The sequence below is a fragment of the Ranitomeya variabilis genome, chromosome 2, assembly GCF_051348905.1.
Source record: "Ranitomeya variabilis isolate aRanVar5 chromosome 2, aRanVar5.hap1, whole genome shotgun sequence".
NCBI classification, from domain to species: Eukaryota; Metazoa; Chordata; class Amphibia; order Anura; family Dendrobatidae; genus Ranitomeya; species Ranitomeya variabilis.
Genome location: NC_135233.1, coordinates 637,038,563 through 637,057,182, shown reverse-complemented (window position 1 = coordinate 637,057,182; position 18,620 = coordinate 637,038,563). Strand labels below are relative to the sequence as shown.

Here is an 18,620-nt window from a genome sequence, read left to right as displayed (position 1 = left end):
GGAGGGGCGTGACTAAGCAAATACCTGACTGTTCACTAGAGCCTCTGATGGTGAGGTTAGACTTGGCGCCAGGTGCCACTTCAGGACAGACCAATGGACGCGCAGCAGCTGGACCTAGAGGACAGACTGGAGTGGAGTGAGCAGCTGGCAGAATTTGATTTAGAATGAAGCAGACAGAGTTCGCACAAGAGTGCAACAGGCAGTGTTTGTGTCAGAGTGCAGCAGGCAGGATCTGCATCAGAATGCAGACAGCAGGATCTACATCAGAGTGCAGCAGGCAAGATTTGCACCAGAGTGCAGAAGGCAGGATTTGCACCAGAGTGCAGAAGGCAGGATCTGCATCAGAGTGCAGCAGGCAGGATCTGCATCAGAGTGCAGCAGGCAGGATCTGCATCAGAGTGCAGCAGGCTGGCTCTGCATCAGAGTGCAGCAGGCAGGATTTGCACCAGAATGCAGCAAGCAGGGCCTGCAGTTGAGTGCAACGGGGACTGGTATGCAACTTTACACAACTTAGACTGCAAAACAGGAAGGCTGCTAAGGCACCTCCCCAGTGGGGAGGAAACAATATATACATAATGTCCCACAGCTATTGGCTGGGGAGGAAACAGCAAGTGCAAGCGCTAACCCTTTAAGAGGGCGTGAGTGCACACGCGTGTACTCTAAGGACATGGCTAGAGGACCGGCAGGAAGCAATCAGAGCATGGGGAAGGGAAGAACTGACCGCAGCATAGGTGAGTGAAGTGACCCGCCAGAGACCCTGCCTGCCAGAGAAGGACTCCGGCATGGTGCTAACACCCTTACATAAAATGGGAGGCATTGCCACTATGTCTGCTATGTGATGTACACAGCAGTTTCAGGTCTGTTGTCCGATTTATACAGCAGTTTCCGTGTATGCTATGTGATGTTTACAGCAGTCTCAAGTCCCCTATGTAGTATGTACTGTATAGCACAATATTTTTTGGCTCTGGGTCATATATTCGACGACCCTGACTGCATCTCGCTGGCTGAGTCCACACTACATCAGCTTCAGCAGGGAGACCATCCGGTGGCGGAGTATTGCTCCGAGTTTCAGAGGTGGTCCACTGACATTGAGTGGAACGACCCAATGCTCCATAGGCAGTTCTGCAAAGGGCTATCTGTAAGGGTGAAGGATTCCTTAGTCCTGTATATGACTCCAGTTTCCCTTGAGGCGGCCATATCTCGGGCTATCCGGGTGGATCGCCGTCTTCGCCAGAGACATAAAGAGACATTCCAATGTGCAGGAGGCAGGAGGTCCGGAGCCAAGGGAAGCTTGGTCTGAGTCATCTGTGGAACCCATGCAGTTGGGTGGGGCAACTCGTCCTGGAAAGCAGTCTGTTAAGGTACCGTCACACTAAACGATATCGCTAGCGATCCGTGACGTTGCAGCGTCCTCGCTAAGCGATATCGTTTAGTTTGACACGCAGCAGCGATCAGGATCCTGCTGTGATGTCGCTGGTCGCTGAATAAAGTCCAGAACTTTATTTGGTCGTCCGATCGCCGTGTATCGTTGTGTTTGACACCAAAAGCAACGATACCAGCGATGTTTTACACTGGTAACCAGGGTAAACATCGGGTTACCAAGCGCAGGGCCGCGCTTAGTAACCCGATGTTTACCCTGGTTACCAGCGTAAAAGTAAAAAAAACAAACAGTACATGCTCACCTGCGCGTCTCCCAGCGTCTGCTTCCTGCTCTGACTGAGATCCGGCCCTAAAGTGAAAGTGAAAGCACAGCGGTGACGTCACCGCTCTGCTGTTAGGGCCGGAGCTCAGTCAGTGTCAGGAAGCAGACGCTGGGAGACGCGCAGGTGAGTATGTACTGTTTGTTTTTTTACTTTTACGCTGGTAACCAGGGTAAACATCGGGTTACTAAGCGCGGCCCTGCGCTTAGCAACCCGATGTTTACCCTGGTTACCCGGGGACCTCGGCATCGTTGGTCGCTGGAGAGCGGTCTGTGTGACAGCTCTCCAGCGATCAAACAGCGACGCTGCAGCGATCGGCATCGTTGTCGCTATCGCTGCAGCGTCGCTTAATGTGACGGTACCTTTACTCGACGAAAAAGGGGGGTATGATTTACTGTGGTAGAAAATGGCACTTTGTAGACACGTGTCCTTCCCAATCTCTTGGTAAGCAGCCACAGAAAAACTAAGGAGCCTGGGTTACAGGGAGGTTAGCAACCCGGTTGTACATATCTCCTCCTTGGGTACGACACAATTTTGTCTGCCTGCTAAAATCCATCAGAGCAAAATTTAAGGTGGTTATTTTTGCCTTTCTAGACAGTGGGGCAGGGATTAGCTTGATCAACATTAGGTTCATCCAGGTCCAGGATCTCACACCACATACACTGTCCAGACCTATACCCATAATCGCCATCTCCGCACCGTTGAGACAGTGGTGTTTTACTCACATCGTCCGAGGGTTAAATCTACACGTAGGGGCCATGCACTCAAAAGGTATTGACTGTTATGTGCTAGAAGGTCTGCCCTCTCCTGTGGTTCTTGGACTTCCTTAGCACAACCCTGTTAGACTGTCAGACTCAGAAGGTGGTAAAGTGGAGTGAGTATTGTCAAGAACACTGCTTGGGCACCCGGCTAAATACCTGTCTGACTTTGGGGATGTGTTCTCAGTGCAGGGGTGCCAAGAACTTCCTCCCCATCATCCTTATGACTGGGCCATTAATCTTGATCCTGGGGCCTAGCTTGCCTAAGAGCAGACTACATAATATCTCTGACCCAAGAGGTAGGCAATGAAGGACTATATCGGGAAGAGTTTGGCAAAGGGTCATATCAGACCCTCCTTATCCCTCATGCATGGATCCGGCAATAGTCTGGGCGGTACTTGATTGGGATCGTCCTGAGGATTTTAAGGTGTTACAAAGGTTTTTAGGTTACGCCCACTACTACTGTAAGTTCATCAAAAACGTTTCGGTAGTGGCCAAACCTCTGATGTATATGACCAGGAAAGTGACAGACTTTTACAAGTGGTCTAGTCCAGCCAGGGAGGCATTCAATACCTTGAAGGAGTGTTTTACATCTGTGCCGATTCTCATACAGCCTGACGTCACTCAGCCTTTTATTGTAGAAGCCGACACGTCTGAAATGGGGTAGAAGCTGTATTGTCGCAGGTGTGTCGCCTGGTAAATGGCGTCCATGTGCATACTTTTCTAAAAAAAAGAGAGAAATTATGACATTGGTAACTGGGAACTCTTGGCAATCAAGTGGGTCCTTTGAAGAATGGCGCTATTTTCTGGAGGAGGCAATTCATCCAGTTACGGTAATAACGGATCATAAAAATCTCGGATATCTAAAGTCTGCAAGACTTCTAACTCCTCGAAAGGCAAGATGGGCATTGTTCTTCACAATGTTTAATTTTTTTGTTACGTATTGGCCGGGGAACAAGAACATTAAGGCGGAAGCCTTATCTCATTGTTTTCCTGGGGGTGGAAATATTTGTGAACCTATTCCTATACTACAAAAAGGGGTGGCTATTGCATCAATATGCTCCGATCTTGAAAAAGAGGTTATTGATGCTCAGGGGTAGGTTCTTGCTGTCTGTTAAGAAAACTGTTTGTGCCTCTGAATCTCTGTCTGAGAGTTCTTAGTGAACATCAAGATTCGGTCTAGGCCGGACATCCCAGTAATAAATCCACCACAGATTTTCTTACTCAGCATTTTGGGGGTTAAGGATACATCAGGATGTCCTGGAGTACGTAGCTGCTTGCAGTGTCTGAGAATGTTTTAGAACCTCTCGTACTCGTCCGTCTGGGTCTCTCCAACCATTTGTGATTCCCAGTAGACCTTGGACTCAATAGGTCAATTTTTATCACTGATCTACCTGTATCGGCAGGTAGTACTGTAATTTTGGTGGTGGACAGATTCAGTAAAGTGTCACATTTTATTGTGCTACCCGCTTTAACCAATGCAAAGCAAGACCTTAAATGTTCATCAGAAAGAATGTAAAATTACATAGGATTCATACTGATATTGTTTCTGACCGGGGGATGCAGTTTACTTCCAGATTTTGAAGGGAATTTTGCAGTCGTTTCAAGATCCATTTGTTGTGCTCTTCAGCATTTCACCCGCAGTCTAATGGGCAAACTGAAAGGGGTTAACCAGAATCTTGAGACTTATCTTAAGTGTTTTGTGTCTGAGAATCAGGAGGATTGGGTTTCCTACTTACCTCTAGCTGAATTTGCGATAATCATAGTCATGAGTCTACTGGCAAGTCCCGTTTTTCGAGGCATACAGGTTTCATCCTCAGTTCAGCTCATTTAATAGGAATCGTTCTTCTGAAATAGCTGAAGAGGAACAGTTTTCATCATCAATTATGTCTGTGTGGTAAGAGGTTCTTGATAATTTGAGGAAGATGGTGTCCAAATATAAGAGTGTGGCTGATCGGAAATGTTTGGTGAGTCCGGATCTGTGTGTTGTGTCTGGGTGTGGTTGTCCTCAAGTAAAATTAAGTTGAAGGCTCCCTCTTTGAAACTGGATCCCAAGTTCATCAGTCCTTATAAGATTGAGGCCATTGTCAATACCGTAGCATTCCGCCTTCCTTTACCGCCCCGCCCACTTTTAGGATCCATAACATGTTTCATCGATTTCTACTCAAGAAATATGTTACGTCCTCTGTACCATCACCGCTTCTGCCATCTCCAGATTTCAGATAGGTAAGATAACTGATTCTTGCGTAGTTTGTCAGTCGCTTCAGTATCTGGAACACTGAAAGGACCAGAGAGGATGAGGGTACCAGCAACTGACATGCATGCAGCCAGGCTGATCAGGTCTTGTCATGTGGAACACCCTGATAACCCCGGATCTGAGGTTCCAGAGGTCCCTCGTAGAAGGGGGATACTGTCACAGGTTTACCGCGACAAAAAGGAGCCAGGAGACCGCAGCATATAATTTTTCCTACTCCTAGAAGAACTTTACCTTCATATTAAATAGTGAAAATTTCCTTTGACAGTACAGGGGTTAATCTGTTCAGTTGAGAGATCCTGGCAGCTTTCCTGCATTACGGCTCTCAGCTGTGCACTGTTAGCCACTGCCATCTCCTATATAATCTGGGTCATGGCTAGCACTCATTGTCAGAGCTAGCTTTTGCTACATGGCTGGTGGTTGTTATTGGAGAAGGTGTTTGGTAGAATCTATCTGTGACTGTTGGTTTTGAGTGTATGATTATTCCCTTTCTTCTGCTACTTTGGTTTAACCCCATCCTCGACTCCCACAGTGCATTTCTCTATTGTATGTAGGAGTATATTTGTATGTTTGGTATTTCTCGTAACCCCTCATTCGTATAACCTTGTTAGTCTGGTTGGTGTATTAAGGTACACAACTACTCCCCTCTTCACTAGGTGGAGGAAGGGTACAGACTGAGGGCGGATTCATGAGCTAAGCCAAAGTACGTGGTCCCGGCATCTTCACCATCAGAAGTAATCTAGGGAACAGGGCGAGCTAGGGCACCCCTAGCGATAGGGACAAGGATGGCGCCCTTGGTCCTAGGACACACAACAACAGAGTTGTGACAACACAGCACTGGAGGTGGCTGGTATGCTTCCTAATAGTGAGGTTACAGATGTTTATGCAAAGGCCATGTGATGGAATGGTGGCCAGAAAAAGTAAAGGTGCCTTGACTTCAATAATGTCATTAGAAGCGTTGGCTCAAGTTTTAAAAAAAATACAAAAAAGTAGACAGTAGAAGATAGACAAGGGGTGATTTGTAGCAACAAGACAAAATTCAATTGACTAGGCTCTGCTGGATGCGAATGGATCTGGAAGACACAAGGGAAAAAGGGGCTAGCGGATTGAGATATTGAAGGAATTGTCAAGTTCAGTTGAGGAAGCGTGACAATATGGGGTTGTTTCAAAGCCATAGGTGATGGATAGTTGACCGTGGTCGATGGTGTTCTCAATGAGGAGCTATACGTCAGCATCCTACAAGACAAGTTACTTCGTACACTCTAGTACTATAAGTATGAAAAGAACAATAGTGTTCAAGCATGACAATGATCTGAATCACACGTTGAGATTGGCGAAGAAATGGTTAAATGACAATGAAGTAGAGGTGCTGGATTGACTCCCACAGTGCCTAGACCTCAACCCAATCCAACACTTGTAGGCAGAGTTGAAGAAAAATATACATACTCAAGTGAGTCGATTAATATGCAACAGCATTGTCAACATGTTGAACAGACCTGGTATCATTTTCGGTTGATACATGCTTGAATCTGATTAAAAGCATGCCCTGAAGGATTCAGGCAGTGTTGAAAGCCAAAAAGTGGATTTAGAAAACACAAACAAAATAATAAAAAATAAAATTAGATTTTTAGGAGCAAAACAGTAACATAACAGTGACATGAGAAACATCTGCATAACTAATCATATGCTAAATAGTTGCAAGTCAAATTTATGTATGAGACACCCAAATTTTTATCTAGAAAGTGATAGTAGTCTCACATTTGAAGCTGTAGTGGATGGTGAGATATAGAGCCTAAGGGTACCGTCACACATTGAAATTTCCATCGCTACGACGTTACGATTCGTGACGTTCTAGCGATATCGTTACGATATCGCTGTGTCTGACACGCTACTGCGATCAGACACCCTGCTGAGAATCGTACGTCGTAGCACATCGTTTGGAACTTTCTTTCGTCGCTTGATCACCCGCTGACATCGCTGGATCGTTGTGTGTGACAGCGATCCAGCGATGTCTTCGCTTGTAACCAGGGTAAACATCGGGTAACTAAGCGCAGGGCCGCGCTTAGTAACCCGATGTTTACCCTGGTTACAAGCGTAAACGTAAAAAAACAAACCGTACATACTCACCCGTCGGTGTCCTTCAGGTCCCTTGCCGTCTGCTTCCTGCTCTGAGTGCCGGCCGGAAAGTGAGAGCAGAGCGCAGCGGTGCTGCGCCCTGCTCTCACTGTACGGCTGCACTCAGAGCAGGAAGCAGACGGCAAGGGACCTGAAGGACACCGACGGGTGAGTATGTACTGTTTGTTTTTTTACGTTTACGCTGGTAACCAGGGTAAACATCGGGTTACTAAGCGCGGCCCTGCGCTTAGTTACCCGATGTTTACCCTGGTTACCCGGGGACTTCAGCATCGCTCCAGCGCCGTGATTGCAACGTGTGACCGCAGTCTACGACGCTGGAGCGATGATCATACGACGCTGCGACGTCACGAATCGTGCCGTCGCAGCGATGAAAATTTCAATGTGTGACGGTACCCTAAAAGTAAAAAGTTCAAAACATTGTTATCCTTTTGTTCAACAGTGTAAATAGGTTGTCACATCTATGCCAGTGTGACAGGTGGGTTACAACAGAAAAGACAGACACGGACTCTTGGAGAAGGGGCTTAGATCTCAAACATGACACAATCAGAACTGACAAAGACAGAGGAAGTATGTAACTGCTGAAATAGTACAATAAATCTGTATTTTCCAGCCACTGTTTTAACCTCCGTAAAGGAAACTCAATAAATCATTATATTTTTTATAAACATATTTATCACAAGTAAGGTTGTTCTAACCTGATCAAGAATTCAAGGTACTATAACATATGTGAACCCAATATGTAACAAACCAAGAAAGTAGAACATACCTGTTTAGGTCCCATATGATGCATGTTCCATCCATGCTGACACTTATCAGTATACTGAATGGTTTACAAACAAACAGGTTGGTTATTTCTCCAGAATGGCCATATAATTGTACCTGTGATTCTACTTCAATTTCCATTGGCTGCATAAAATAATCATAAATTTAGAAGAATTAATGAACAACGAAATAAAATATGTGTTTCCATAAATACCAGCAGGAAAAGATTGAGCTTTGGATTTATTGGGAGAGTCCAGTTAAGTCCAGGGCTGGAATTTAGGTATGGTATAATAAATACAATTTTTGTGACTTCTTTTTTTATTTAAAATTCATCCTCCACTGCTGCATCGTCCATTGAAACAAATGCAATAAGACAGACATTGCCTGGTCACAGCAGGGTCAAGTCTCGGGAGTAGGTCACACTCACATCAGTGTTGTGGGTAAATTAAAAAATACAAAGAGACTCTGATCAGCCTGCTATATAAATGTCTACCTTATATAACCTTTTATGACTTTCTACTAAAATGTCCCCTGACAAACCCACCCAACTTGTAGCAATTAACAGCAGATCCCTAACAACTGTACCGTCAGTGAAGGGTCATCAGCCTCTAAGAGAATATGCACACAATGCCTTTTTCAAACGGATTTAACTAGAAACCCACCTGAAAAAGGTAGCACAGAAAGTTATGAAAAAAATAAGTCAGCCTTTTGTAACTTCTTTTAACCGCTTCACGATCCGAAAGTCATAAAGTGGCTAAAAACTGACCTTACCATTTTTAAAGTGACTTCTGAAAAAATAAAACAAACAACATTGGTGGAACTAGAAATGGAGAAAATAATAGCAAAACCACTTCAGGAAAAACACTGTTTTTCTCCTTTGAAAATTATTCAGAAACCTCGACGCATATAAGACACCATGTGCCCATACAGCTCTGGCAAAAAGTAAGAGACCACTGCAGTTTTCAATTTGTCTGATTTTTCTCTTTATAGGTATATTTTTGAGTAAAATGTAAATTATTCTTTTATTCTATAAACTTCTGACAACATGTCTTCGAAGTTCCAAGCAATACATTTTGTATATATTTTCTGAAAATGAGAAATGGTCAAACTAACAAAAGAATGCATTGCTTGCATACCTCAAATAATGCAAAAAAAAAACAAGTTCATAATCATTTAGAAACAACAATACTAATGTTTTAACTCAGGAAGAGTTCAGAAATCAATATTTTGTGGAATAACCATGATTTTTAATCACAGCTTTCATGCGTCTTGGCATGCTTTCCACCAGTCTTTCACACTGCTTTTGGGTGACCTTATGCCACTCATGGTACAAAAATGTAAGCAGTTCTTCTTTGTTTGATGGCTTGTGACTATCCATCCTCCTCTTGATTACATTCCAGAGGTTTTCAATGGGGTTCAGGTCTGGAGATTGGGCTGGTCATGACAGGGATTTGATGTGGTGGTCCTTCATCCACACCTTGATTGACCTAGCTGTGTGGCATGGCGCATTGTCCTACTGGAAAAACTAGTCCTCAGAATTGAGGAACATTGCCTGAGCAGAAGGAATCAACTGTTTTTCCAGGATAGCCTCGTTTGCGGCTTGATTTATACGTCCTTCGCAAAGAACAACCTGCCCAATTCCAGCCTTGCTAAAGCATCCCCAGATAATCACCGATCCTCCTCCAAATTTCACAGTGGGTACAAGACACTGTGGCTTGTACGCTTCTCCAGGTCTTCGTCTAATTAGACGACCAGGTGTTGAGCAAAGCTGAAAATTAGACGCATCAGAGAAGATTTCCTTCCTCCAGTCCTCTATGGTCCAATCCTTATTGTCTGTGGAAAACTTCAGCCTGGCTCTCCTTTGCTTTTCATTGATGAAAGGCTTTTTTTCTAGCTTTACATGACTTAAGTTCTGCCTCTAGGAACCTGTTACGAACTGTTCTTGCCGTGCACTTCACCCCAGCTGTCAATTGCCATTCCTTTTGTAGGTCATTTGATGTCATCCTGCAGTTGCTGAGTGACATTCGAATAAGATGACGGTCATCCCGGTCAGTGGAGAGTTGTTTTCGCCCTCTGCCAGTCTGTAGCTTTGTTGTCCCAAATATCTGCTGCTTGACCTTGCTGTAATGGACTGCCGTCTTAGAAATTTTAAGGATAGAGGCAACATGATGCTCACTATGTCCTTCTGCTAGTAGTAAAGCCAGAATTGAGCCCTTCCTTTCCTCACTCAAGAATTGTTTTACAACTCCTTTGGCATGGTTAAAAGTTATTTTTTCATTCCTTTTACTTTTGGGATATTACTAGCACTTGTTTTGCCATCCAGCTTGTCCTATTGCAAGAAGATTGTGAACACCACAGCAGTGTTTTTTATACTTTCCTTCGTTAAATAAGATTTGGTTCAGGTGATCACCTAATTAGAAGCACATTAGGTAGAATGAGGTTTACTCTGGTGGGAATTCAACTGACACTGGAATGGAATGGCTGTCAGACATGTAGAGAAGCTAGTTTTTATAAAACTGTGCAGTGGTCTCTTATTTTTTGCCAGAGTTGTACATTTCATTTGCAGTGTATGACCTGCTTGTTTTTTTCGGTTCCCTTGTGAACCTTTTTAAGTGTTTTAAGCTTTTTTATGTCTTAGATTACTCAAATAACATTTGGTATCCTCTTGCTATATACAATTCTTGACTTTGCTTCCTCCCAGTTTAGGTGTTTGCAAATGAGTTGCTTATATTATATTATGTAATTGGTGATGGCCATGGGTGTTTTTGTGTTTTCCACAGAGTAAGTGTGGTGCATTATTTTTTACTTTGGCTACATGTAATGTTATTATTCATAAAAGGGTAATGTTTTTACTTTTCTCTAAGACCCTTAATATATATTTTTTATTTGTTATTAGCAATTTTCTTATTTTTATGAAGTATTCATTATATCTTCATGGCTTCTTATGGCTACTTTTTAGTTCTAAAATAAAAAATGTCTTTTTGATAATTTTTCACTGTATCATGCCTTTATGAAGAGAGCAATTTATATTTATAACCATTATGATTGATACTATGTTATAATTTGGATTATTTTGATTCTTTATTCCCTATCTTGGTATTTTACATAATTACCTCAAATACACACGCATGGCTACCGTTGTGGGCGATACCCAGTGACATGTATCTGTAGATTTCTTGGATTGTGTGACCAGACTCTGGCTCACCTGACTTCTCATGTGATCATGACTCCATTCACACCCTCAAAGATGCTTCCCACTTGACACTTTGTTAGTGTACGCAGGCGTCTGTGACAGAAGCACTTTATGCACCACAAAATGACTAGCAATTTATCATACCTGGTGTTATTAGCTCTTTATTCTGATTGGTCTTTGGATGGTTTTAGTTGAGAGACATGCTCTGTTCAATGTGACACCATGCCCCTGGAAGATGGCAAGAGCCAAAACGCTTGTTGGGGTGGGTGCGGCTCTCATACGAGGACTATGGATAGTTCTCTCTATAGATTCACTCAGCCTTGATTGCTCTTTTACCTAAACTTTGTATTCTATTGATGAAATTGATAAGCATTTTTGAGCTCTGCCTTTTTTAAGTACCTATAATGTTAACAGTGTGTCATCATTCCATGTTAGTGACTCACTTTTTATTTTCTATTAAGGCTACAGGTAATGTTGTTATTTAATACAGGTTGATGTTTTTACTTTTTTCTATAGCTGTTTACTTTTTCTATGTAGTAGGTAATTTATCAGATATGATGTGTGTCCATGAAGGTCTTTATGTTACTTACAGGGGTTGTTCAGTCTAAAATGAAATCCCCCCCAGAACATGCATTGTTTGCTGGTTTCTGAGCAGGGAACAACGGTGATGTATGCGATATATATACTCCTGGGCCGAAGCAATCTCACTTCAGCGCGGCCTCAATCCAGCATGGCCTCACTCCATACAAGTGTATTGAGCAAGGCCATGCCCACTGGATGGCCGCGCCCCTTGCTCCATACACTTGTATGGAACAAGGCCATGCACAATAGACGGCTTCTGCCCAGGAGTATCCATATTTCATTCATCACCGCCGTTCCCAGCTCAGAAACCGGCGAATCCTCATAGCACACAGTGCGTGCGCAGGGGATTCCAAAGTCTGCAGTCACACAAAGTGACTGCAGACTTTTCATTTAAGACAAGAACAACCTCTTGATATGATCTGCTGCCAGGTAATCACAGGACACCATCTTTTGCAGCTCATGTGTCCAGTGTGACATAAGGGAAACTAAAGATCCACACACACACAGACTAATCTCGGCCAAACCTTCTGATATTGACGGGTTCAGCCGACAGTTTAATGTGTATTGGGGGTCTGGCCAACTGTACGAGAAGATGTAGATCTCCATGTCCATTTTCAGACTGCTCGTTTTCTTGGAGATAAGATAAGGTTTTCTTATAGAGACATAGGAGCTATTAGCTGTATGAATACTCGTGTGTATGGATGTGTCGTGTGGACCAACAGCCATCTAATGTCTATGGCCTGCTGTACACAATATAAGGCAAGTAGCTATAATTTGATGACTGATAAGTGTATATGGAGATAAACATACCATGGCATTTGTGAAACGATTTAAGTATGCAGTGATTACACCACATTTGCTCCCAGTGTAGAGTTGACAGCTGTCCGGTACCCAAGCACAACTTGTGACCTGTGTATGGAATGCAAATACTAGTTATTGGAAGTAAATTAAAAGTGGCTTGTCACCTATGAAAAACATTTTTACTATAAGCTCTGTTAGTAGTAATAAAAACAAACAGTTCTTTACTTCCCCTTCACTTGCCCAATGCTGTGTCTCCTTAGCTGTTCCAGGGTCTTTTATTGTCTGCAGTGCTGATGTCATTTCAACAGAGCTGCAGACAGAGCTGAGTGGTTCTGCAGAGCTAGATGTCACAAACAACTTAGATGCTTTGGTCACTCTGACTGCCACGGTGTGGACATGTCATCAGAAATGCAAACAACAGACACCGAGGTGCAGACCTGACGCTGGACCCAGGGAGAGTAAACAAAGCACTTTTTTTTGTTTTTACTGCCAATTGAATTTCTAGAAAAACATTTATGAAAAGATGAAATAAGAATTATAAGCAAGAGAATACCTGGGGTGAAGAAATCAGTCTTGTGGTCCTTGTGTAATCAGTGTTAGAAGTTCTCAGTTAATGAGATACCCGTGCCATAAAGGGATGGAAAAATGAATTCGGGAACGCCCAGAAACTCACCATCTATCGGTCAAGGCGGAGGGACTATATTTTGGCTCCATATCTGGAGAGGTTATGCCACTCTACAGATAGGCAGACCCTGAGTCTGTACAGACTGAGTGCCCACAGCCAAGAGGTGGAAACAGAGCGGCACCGACAGACATACAAGCCGCGGGACAACAGACTATGCCAGTACTGCCAGCAAGGGGCCCTGGAGAACAAAGTGTACTTCCTGCTGTACTGCAACAGATACTCAGCAGTGAGGGCCTCCTACTTCCAGAGACTCTCCACTCACTTCCTGGACTTCCCATCCATGGACAAGTAGAGGAAACGGAATCCTACTGGGGGAAGAAGAATCAACTTTGGAGATGGCCGCCCAATATGTCACCACATGTCACCAATGGACTATCACTGCCCAAACTGTGCCCCCCAACATCCCATCCTCATAACCCCAATTCACTACCCAGTTACCTTTTTTTTCTTATTATGGCAAACTAATGATAATTTGGAACTGCCAATAAATCATACTTGAAATTGAATCAGAGAGACAGAGAGAGAGAGACAGTACAGATACATTGAGAAAGACACAGAGACAGACACAGAGAGACAGACAGACACAGAGAAAGACAGAGACAAAAAGAGTCAGTCACAGAGAGACAGACAGACACAGGGAGACAGACCGAGACATAGACAACAACAGAGAAAGACAGATACAGAGACATAGACAGACAAAGAGAGACAGACACAGACAGACAAAGAGAGAGATGCTGTGGTAGGGTCGCTGACATACTCTGTGGTGCTATGGTGGAGGTTGCTGACCTACTCTGTGCTGCTGTGGCAGGGTCTCTGGAAGGGGCTGTGTATGTATGAATGGTTGATGTTTAAGAGAGAGAGACAGTCTGTCTCTCTCTGATGAGGAACAGGTTTGTGCTTCAGTGCGGGCCTGTGCACGTTCCTCATCATATAGAGAGACAGACTGCCTCTCTCTCTTAAACATCAACCATTCCTACATACCCTGCCCCTTCCAGAGACCCTGCCACAGCAGCAAAGAATATGTCCGCGATCCCGCCACAGTATCTCTGTCTCTCTTTTGGTCTGTCTTTCTGTCTGTCTGTCTCTCTTTCTTCCTGTCTCTGTCTGTCTGCCCATCTCTCTCCATCTGTCCATCTCTGTCTGTCTCTCTCCCAATGTCTTAATCTCCATGATGAGGAACATATTTGTGCTTCCGGGCGGGCCTGTGGACAGGTCTTTCCTTAGTATCTCTGGATTAGAGCAGCAAGATAAGACTCTGCCTACAGTCCAGCTTGTAGCAGCGCTGATCACGGACTCCATGACCGAAGCCGCAGGAGGGTAGATTTATTTCCCTTTTTTCTTTCCAGTATGTAGTTCAGACACATTAGGGTATGGCACTCTATTTATTATTACACTGTGAGGGGTTGACACGCTTAGCTGCTCCTCGAGGTAGACACCAGACCATGTTCGGTTAAAGACTCTGGGTGGTTTATTGCCTCCTAAACCAGGAACCCAAAATGGTAACAGAAAACAGCATGTCTGGCTCAAAAGAAAGTAAAATGCTCATACACAGTCCAGCCCAATACTTCTGGGACAACAATTATGGCTGTTCTCACAGGAGCTTCAGTATGGAGACAGAGAAAAAAAAAAACTGGCTAGATATTTAACTCCCTGCAGCCACGCCCTAGAGGTTGAGATACGATGGGTAGGCATCCTGCCCATGTCTGACCTACCCGCCATAAAAGCTGGTAAAAATTGGAATTTGCCTTAAAAAGTAGGTAAAAGTAAAAATGTTACCTTATGCAGTTCTGAACACTGAATAAAGTTCACGGGAGGCTCACTCTGCTTGCTTTTCAGTCTCAGAATATTATCAGGATACCCCCAGCTTAGAATTGCAGACCATTGGATATCGGTGCTATGCATGCTTCGAACACCTAAACAATGAGAATAATGTTTTACTGTGAAGTACTGGTTTATTATATGACTCTTCTAAAAAATGAGATAGAATATGTGCAATATAAAGCAAGTTTTATCCCATGTTTATTTCCCTCTGCTTTTGGAAAAATGTGCATTCTAGTCAAAGTTATTCACAAACTGCATTATAATAGTACATCACAGAGGGTAGTATCCTTCACAGCAATATATATTACAACATTGCTAGAGAAAAATACAGTATTAAACAGCTAAAGACACTCTTTTCAATTTAAATGATATCTTATCTCTTCTCACCCACATAAATGGGTTGTCAACCGAGATAAAAAGTTGTGTCAATATATTACTAATTTACTTTAATTACTATATCTGCCATGATATCCATATTTTAGAGATACTCTCGAGGTTTCAACACTGGAGAGGGCTTACTCCCCATTTTTGTTTTTCTGTGAGAAAATTGTTTGCCTTCCTATTTTTGCTAATTTGCCATATAAAATGTTTCATCCAAATATGTTTATTAAAAACATACAAACAGGGTCCTAGTCACGCCCCTCTAGGTCTTCCTTGGGCTTCGGCACAGTGGTTCCACCACCCAGCCCATTACAGCTTATCACCTTATCTCACCCCTACTTTCTTATAGGTTGTAAGGTTGTGGGCTTACTCCTCTTGATATGTGCTAAAATATGTGTAACTCTGTAATGTCATATTTTCTTTCTACATGAACCCTCTGAACCCCTATCTTTTTCATCTTTCTGTACATAGAGCTATATGGAGTTTTTGTATGTTGAGCCATTTTGTCATGGATTTTCAAAGTAAACACACCAGTCTCATCAGGTCTCAGAGTTCTATTTATTAATGTATACTGTCTAATCTGTTGACAGATCAGCTAAGAACACAAAAATCTCCCATTTCACAAAAGGCTAAAAACTAAACATTATAATTACCTTGTTCCTTGCTGTAACTCATCATTAGGCAGAATTTTCTTGATAGTCCACATATAGCTTTAGTGGGCAAAGCCTGTAACGATCCAAATATTTCTCCATGAGGCTGACTGAAGCAGACAGTGGGATCTGGAGCACTTGGAGAACCAACAAATTCCCCCCATTTCAGTCCTCGTATCCAAGGTAATGGACTCTGTAATTTCAAGAAATTGAGCTTTAATACACAAGTTAAAGCTGTTTATCTCACATGAAAAATCAAGTTTAAAGAAATAAAAAAAAATATAACCTATATGTAACATATAGGTTATATAATCCTTTTTTTTTATTAATAGATCGGGCGATTCTGAACGCGGCAATACCAAATATGTGTATGCTTGATTTTTTTTTTTTATTGTTTTATTTTCAGAGGGGCGAAAGGGGGGTAATTTGAACTTTTATATTTTTGTTATTTTATTTATATTTTTAAAAACATTTTTTTTTTTTCACTTTTGTCATGCGTCACTAGTCTCCACAGCTCTGCTACATAGAGGCGATCATCAGATCACCTGTATGCAGCAGAATTACTCACTTGCTATGTGCGCCGGCCATCAGGCGGCGCTCATAGTAATCCGGCAGTGACAACCATGTAGGTCTCCAGGAGACCACTGGTTGTCATGCCAACCCATCGGTGATCCGTGATCACGTGACAGGGGTCACTGATGGGTGGATTTATGGCGCGATTGCCGGAAATGCATGTTAAATACCGCTGTCAGCGCTTCACAGTGGCATTTAATAAGTTAATAGCTGCGGGTGGATCGCGAATCCACCCATAGCTGTTCCGGGCATATGTCAGATGATCAAAACAGCTGACATGTGCCGGGAAAGATATGGGTTCACTGCCGGAGCCCATATCAAAGGGAGGGAGTCTGACTCCACGACCCGACTCCACAGCCCTGCAATCTAATATCTATACAGTTGGTACCATCGCCTAACTCAGAAGCTAGAGCTACACAATAATAATGGCCTGCATTTCTTTTGCTATGACATGTTTTGGGTAAAAAAAAAAAAACAGTGCTGCTGTTTACCGCTTTTTTTTTTTTCTAAAGAGGTTTTCCACTTTAAGAAAAGTGGACCCAAATACTTATGTACACATTATAACAGAGACCAGGATCTGAACCTTTCTTGGTCTAGCCCTGGCTCTCCTCCACTGCTCCAGTCTCAGTGTTTTGGCTGTATTGGTGATGTCACATTAAAAGCTCACATCAAGAGCAATGGTTGAGCTCAGAAGCTCCGCTGATATACACCTTACGAGCTGTGGAGTTTAGTGATTGGCTGTAACAGTAACGCACACTGTCGACTTGACATTAACACTGTAGCTACAGTAATAACTCTGGAACACTTCAACGGATCCCACTGATTCTGAGAATGTTTTTTTTTATGACATATTGTACTTCATGTTAGTGCTAAATTTTCTTCGATATGATTTGCGTTTCTTTGTGAAAAAATTGGAGATTTTCCAATTTTAAAACTTAATTTTTATGAGCTTAAATCAGAGAGTCATATCGCACAAAATAGTTAATAAATAACATTTCTCACATGTCAACTTTACATCAGCACAATTTTTGAAACAAATTATTTTTTAGGAAGTTAAAATTTAACCAACGATTTCTCAACAAAATTGACAAATCATTTTCTTTTATGGGCCACATCATATGTGAAGTGACTTTGAGGGGACTATATGACAGAAAATACCCCAAATTACACCATTCTAAAAATTGCACTCTTCTAGCTGCTCAAAACCACATTTATTAAGTTTATTGATGCTTCAGGTACTTCACAGGTATTTTTGGAATGTGGAAGGAAAAAATGAACATTTAGCTTTTTGTCACAAAAAATCTACTTTAGACCCAATTTTTTATTTATTTTTGCAAGGGTAAAAGGGTAAAATGGACCTGAAAATTTGCTGTGCAAGTTCTCCTGAGCATGCGATTCCCCATATCTGGGGAAAACCACTGTTTGGGCACACGGCAGAGCTCGGAAGTAGCACCATTTGACTTTTTGAATGTAAAATTTGCTGGGATAATTAGCATACACCATGTTGCGTTTAGAAAGCCCCTGATGTGCCTAAACAGTGGAAACCCCCTTCAAGTGATACCATTTTGGAAACTAACAATGATGACATTCCTGGACCACGGTGTAAATTACTTGTAAGATGGACTCCTCGCCAGAGACGGACTACACCTCAACAAACCTGGGAAACACACATTCGCCAGAAGACTCGCTACACTCATCAGGAGGGCGTTAAACTAGAAGCAGAGGGGACGGGAAGAAAAACATTAGACTCGAACAAAGAAGACCCAGGAAAACATACTCAGAAGGGAGGTAAGAACATTTCTAAAACAATCCACAGTGAGGAGATTGGAACAAAACAAAATCCTCTAAACTGCATGTTCGCAAACGCCAGAAGCCTGACAAACAAGATGGAAGAACTAGAAGCAGAAATATCTACAGGTAACTTTGACATAGTGGGAATAACCGAGACATGGTTAGATGAAAGCTATGACTGGGCAGTTAACTTACAGGGTTACAGTCTGTTTAGAAAGGATCGTAAAAATCGGAGAGGAGGAGGGGTTTGTCTCTATGTAAAGTCTTGTCTAAAGTCCACTTTAAGGGAGGATATTAGCGAAGGGAATGAGGATGTCGAGTCCATATGGGTCGAAATTCATGGAGGGAAAAATGGTAACAAAATTCTCATTGGGGTCTGTTACAAACCCCCAAATATAACAGAAATCATGGAAAGTCTACTTCTAAAGCAGATAGATGAAGCTGCAACCCATAATGAGGTCCTGGTTATGGGGGACTTTAACTACCCGGATATTAACTGGGAAACAGAAACCTGTGAAACCCATAAAGGCAAC

General features: G+C 42.7%; 1 protein-coding gene across 1 annotated transcript in view; it reads right to left on the bottom strand.

Annotated features, from left to right (window-relative positions):
- The window catches only part of LYST (lysosomal trafficking regulator), a 591,077-nt gene that overhangs the window by 84,674 nt on the left and 487,783 nt on the right, over positions 1-18,620 (bottom strand). The window contains exons 45-48 of the mRNA XM_077289098.1: positions 15,727-15,916; positions 14,648-14,784; positions 12,196-12,294; positions 7,615-7,754 (exon numbers count right to left, since the gene is read on the bottom strand). Of these exons, the coding sequence (XP_077145213.1) occupies positions 7,615-7,754; positions 12,196-12,294; positions 14,648-14,784; positions 15,727-15,916 (566 nt within the window). The remainder of the gene's footprint in view (positions 1-7,614; positions 7,755-12,195; positions 12,295-14,647; positions 14,785-15,726; positions 15,917-18,620) is intronic.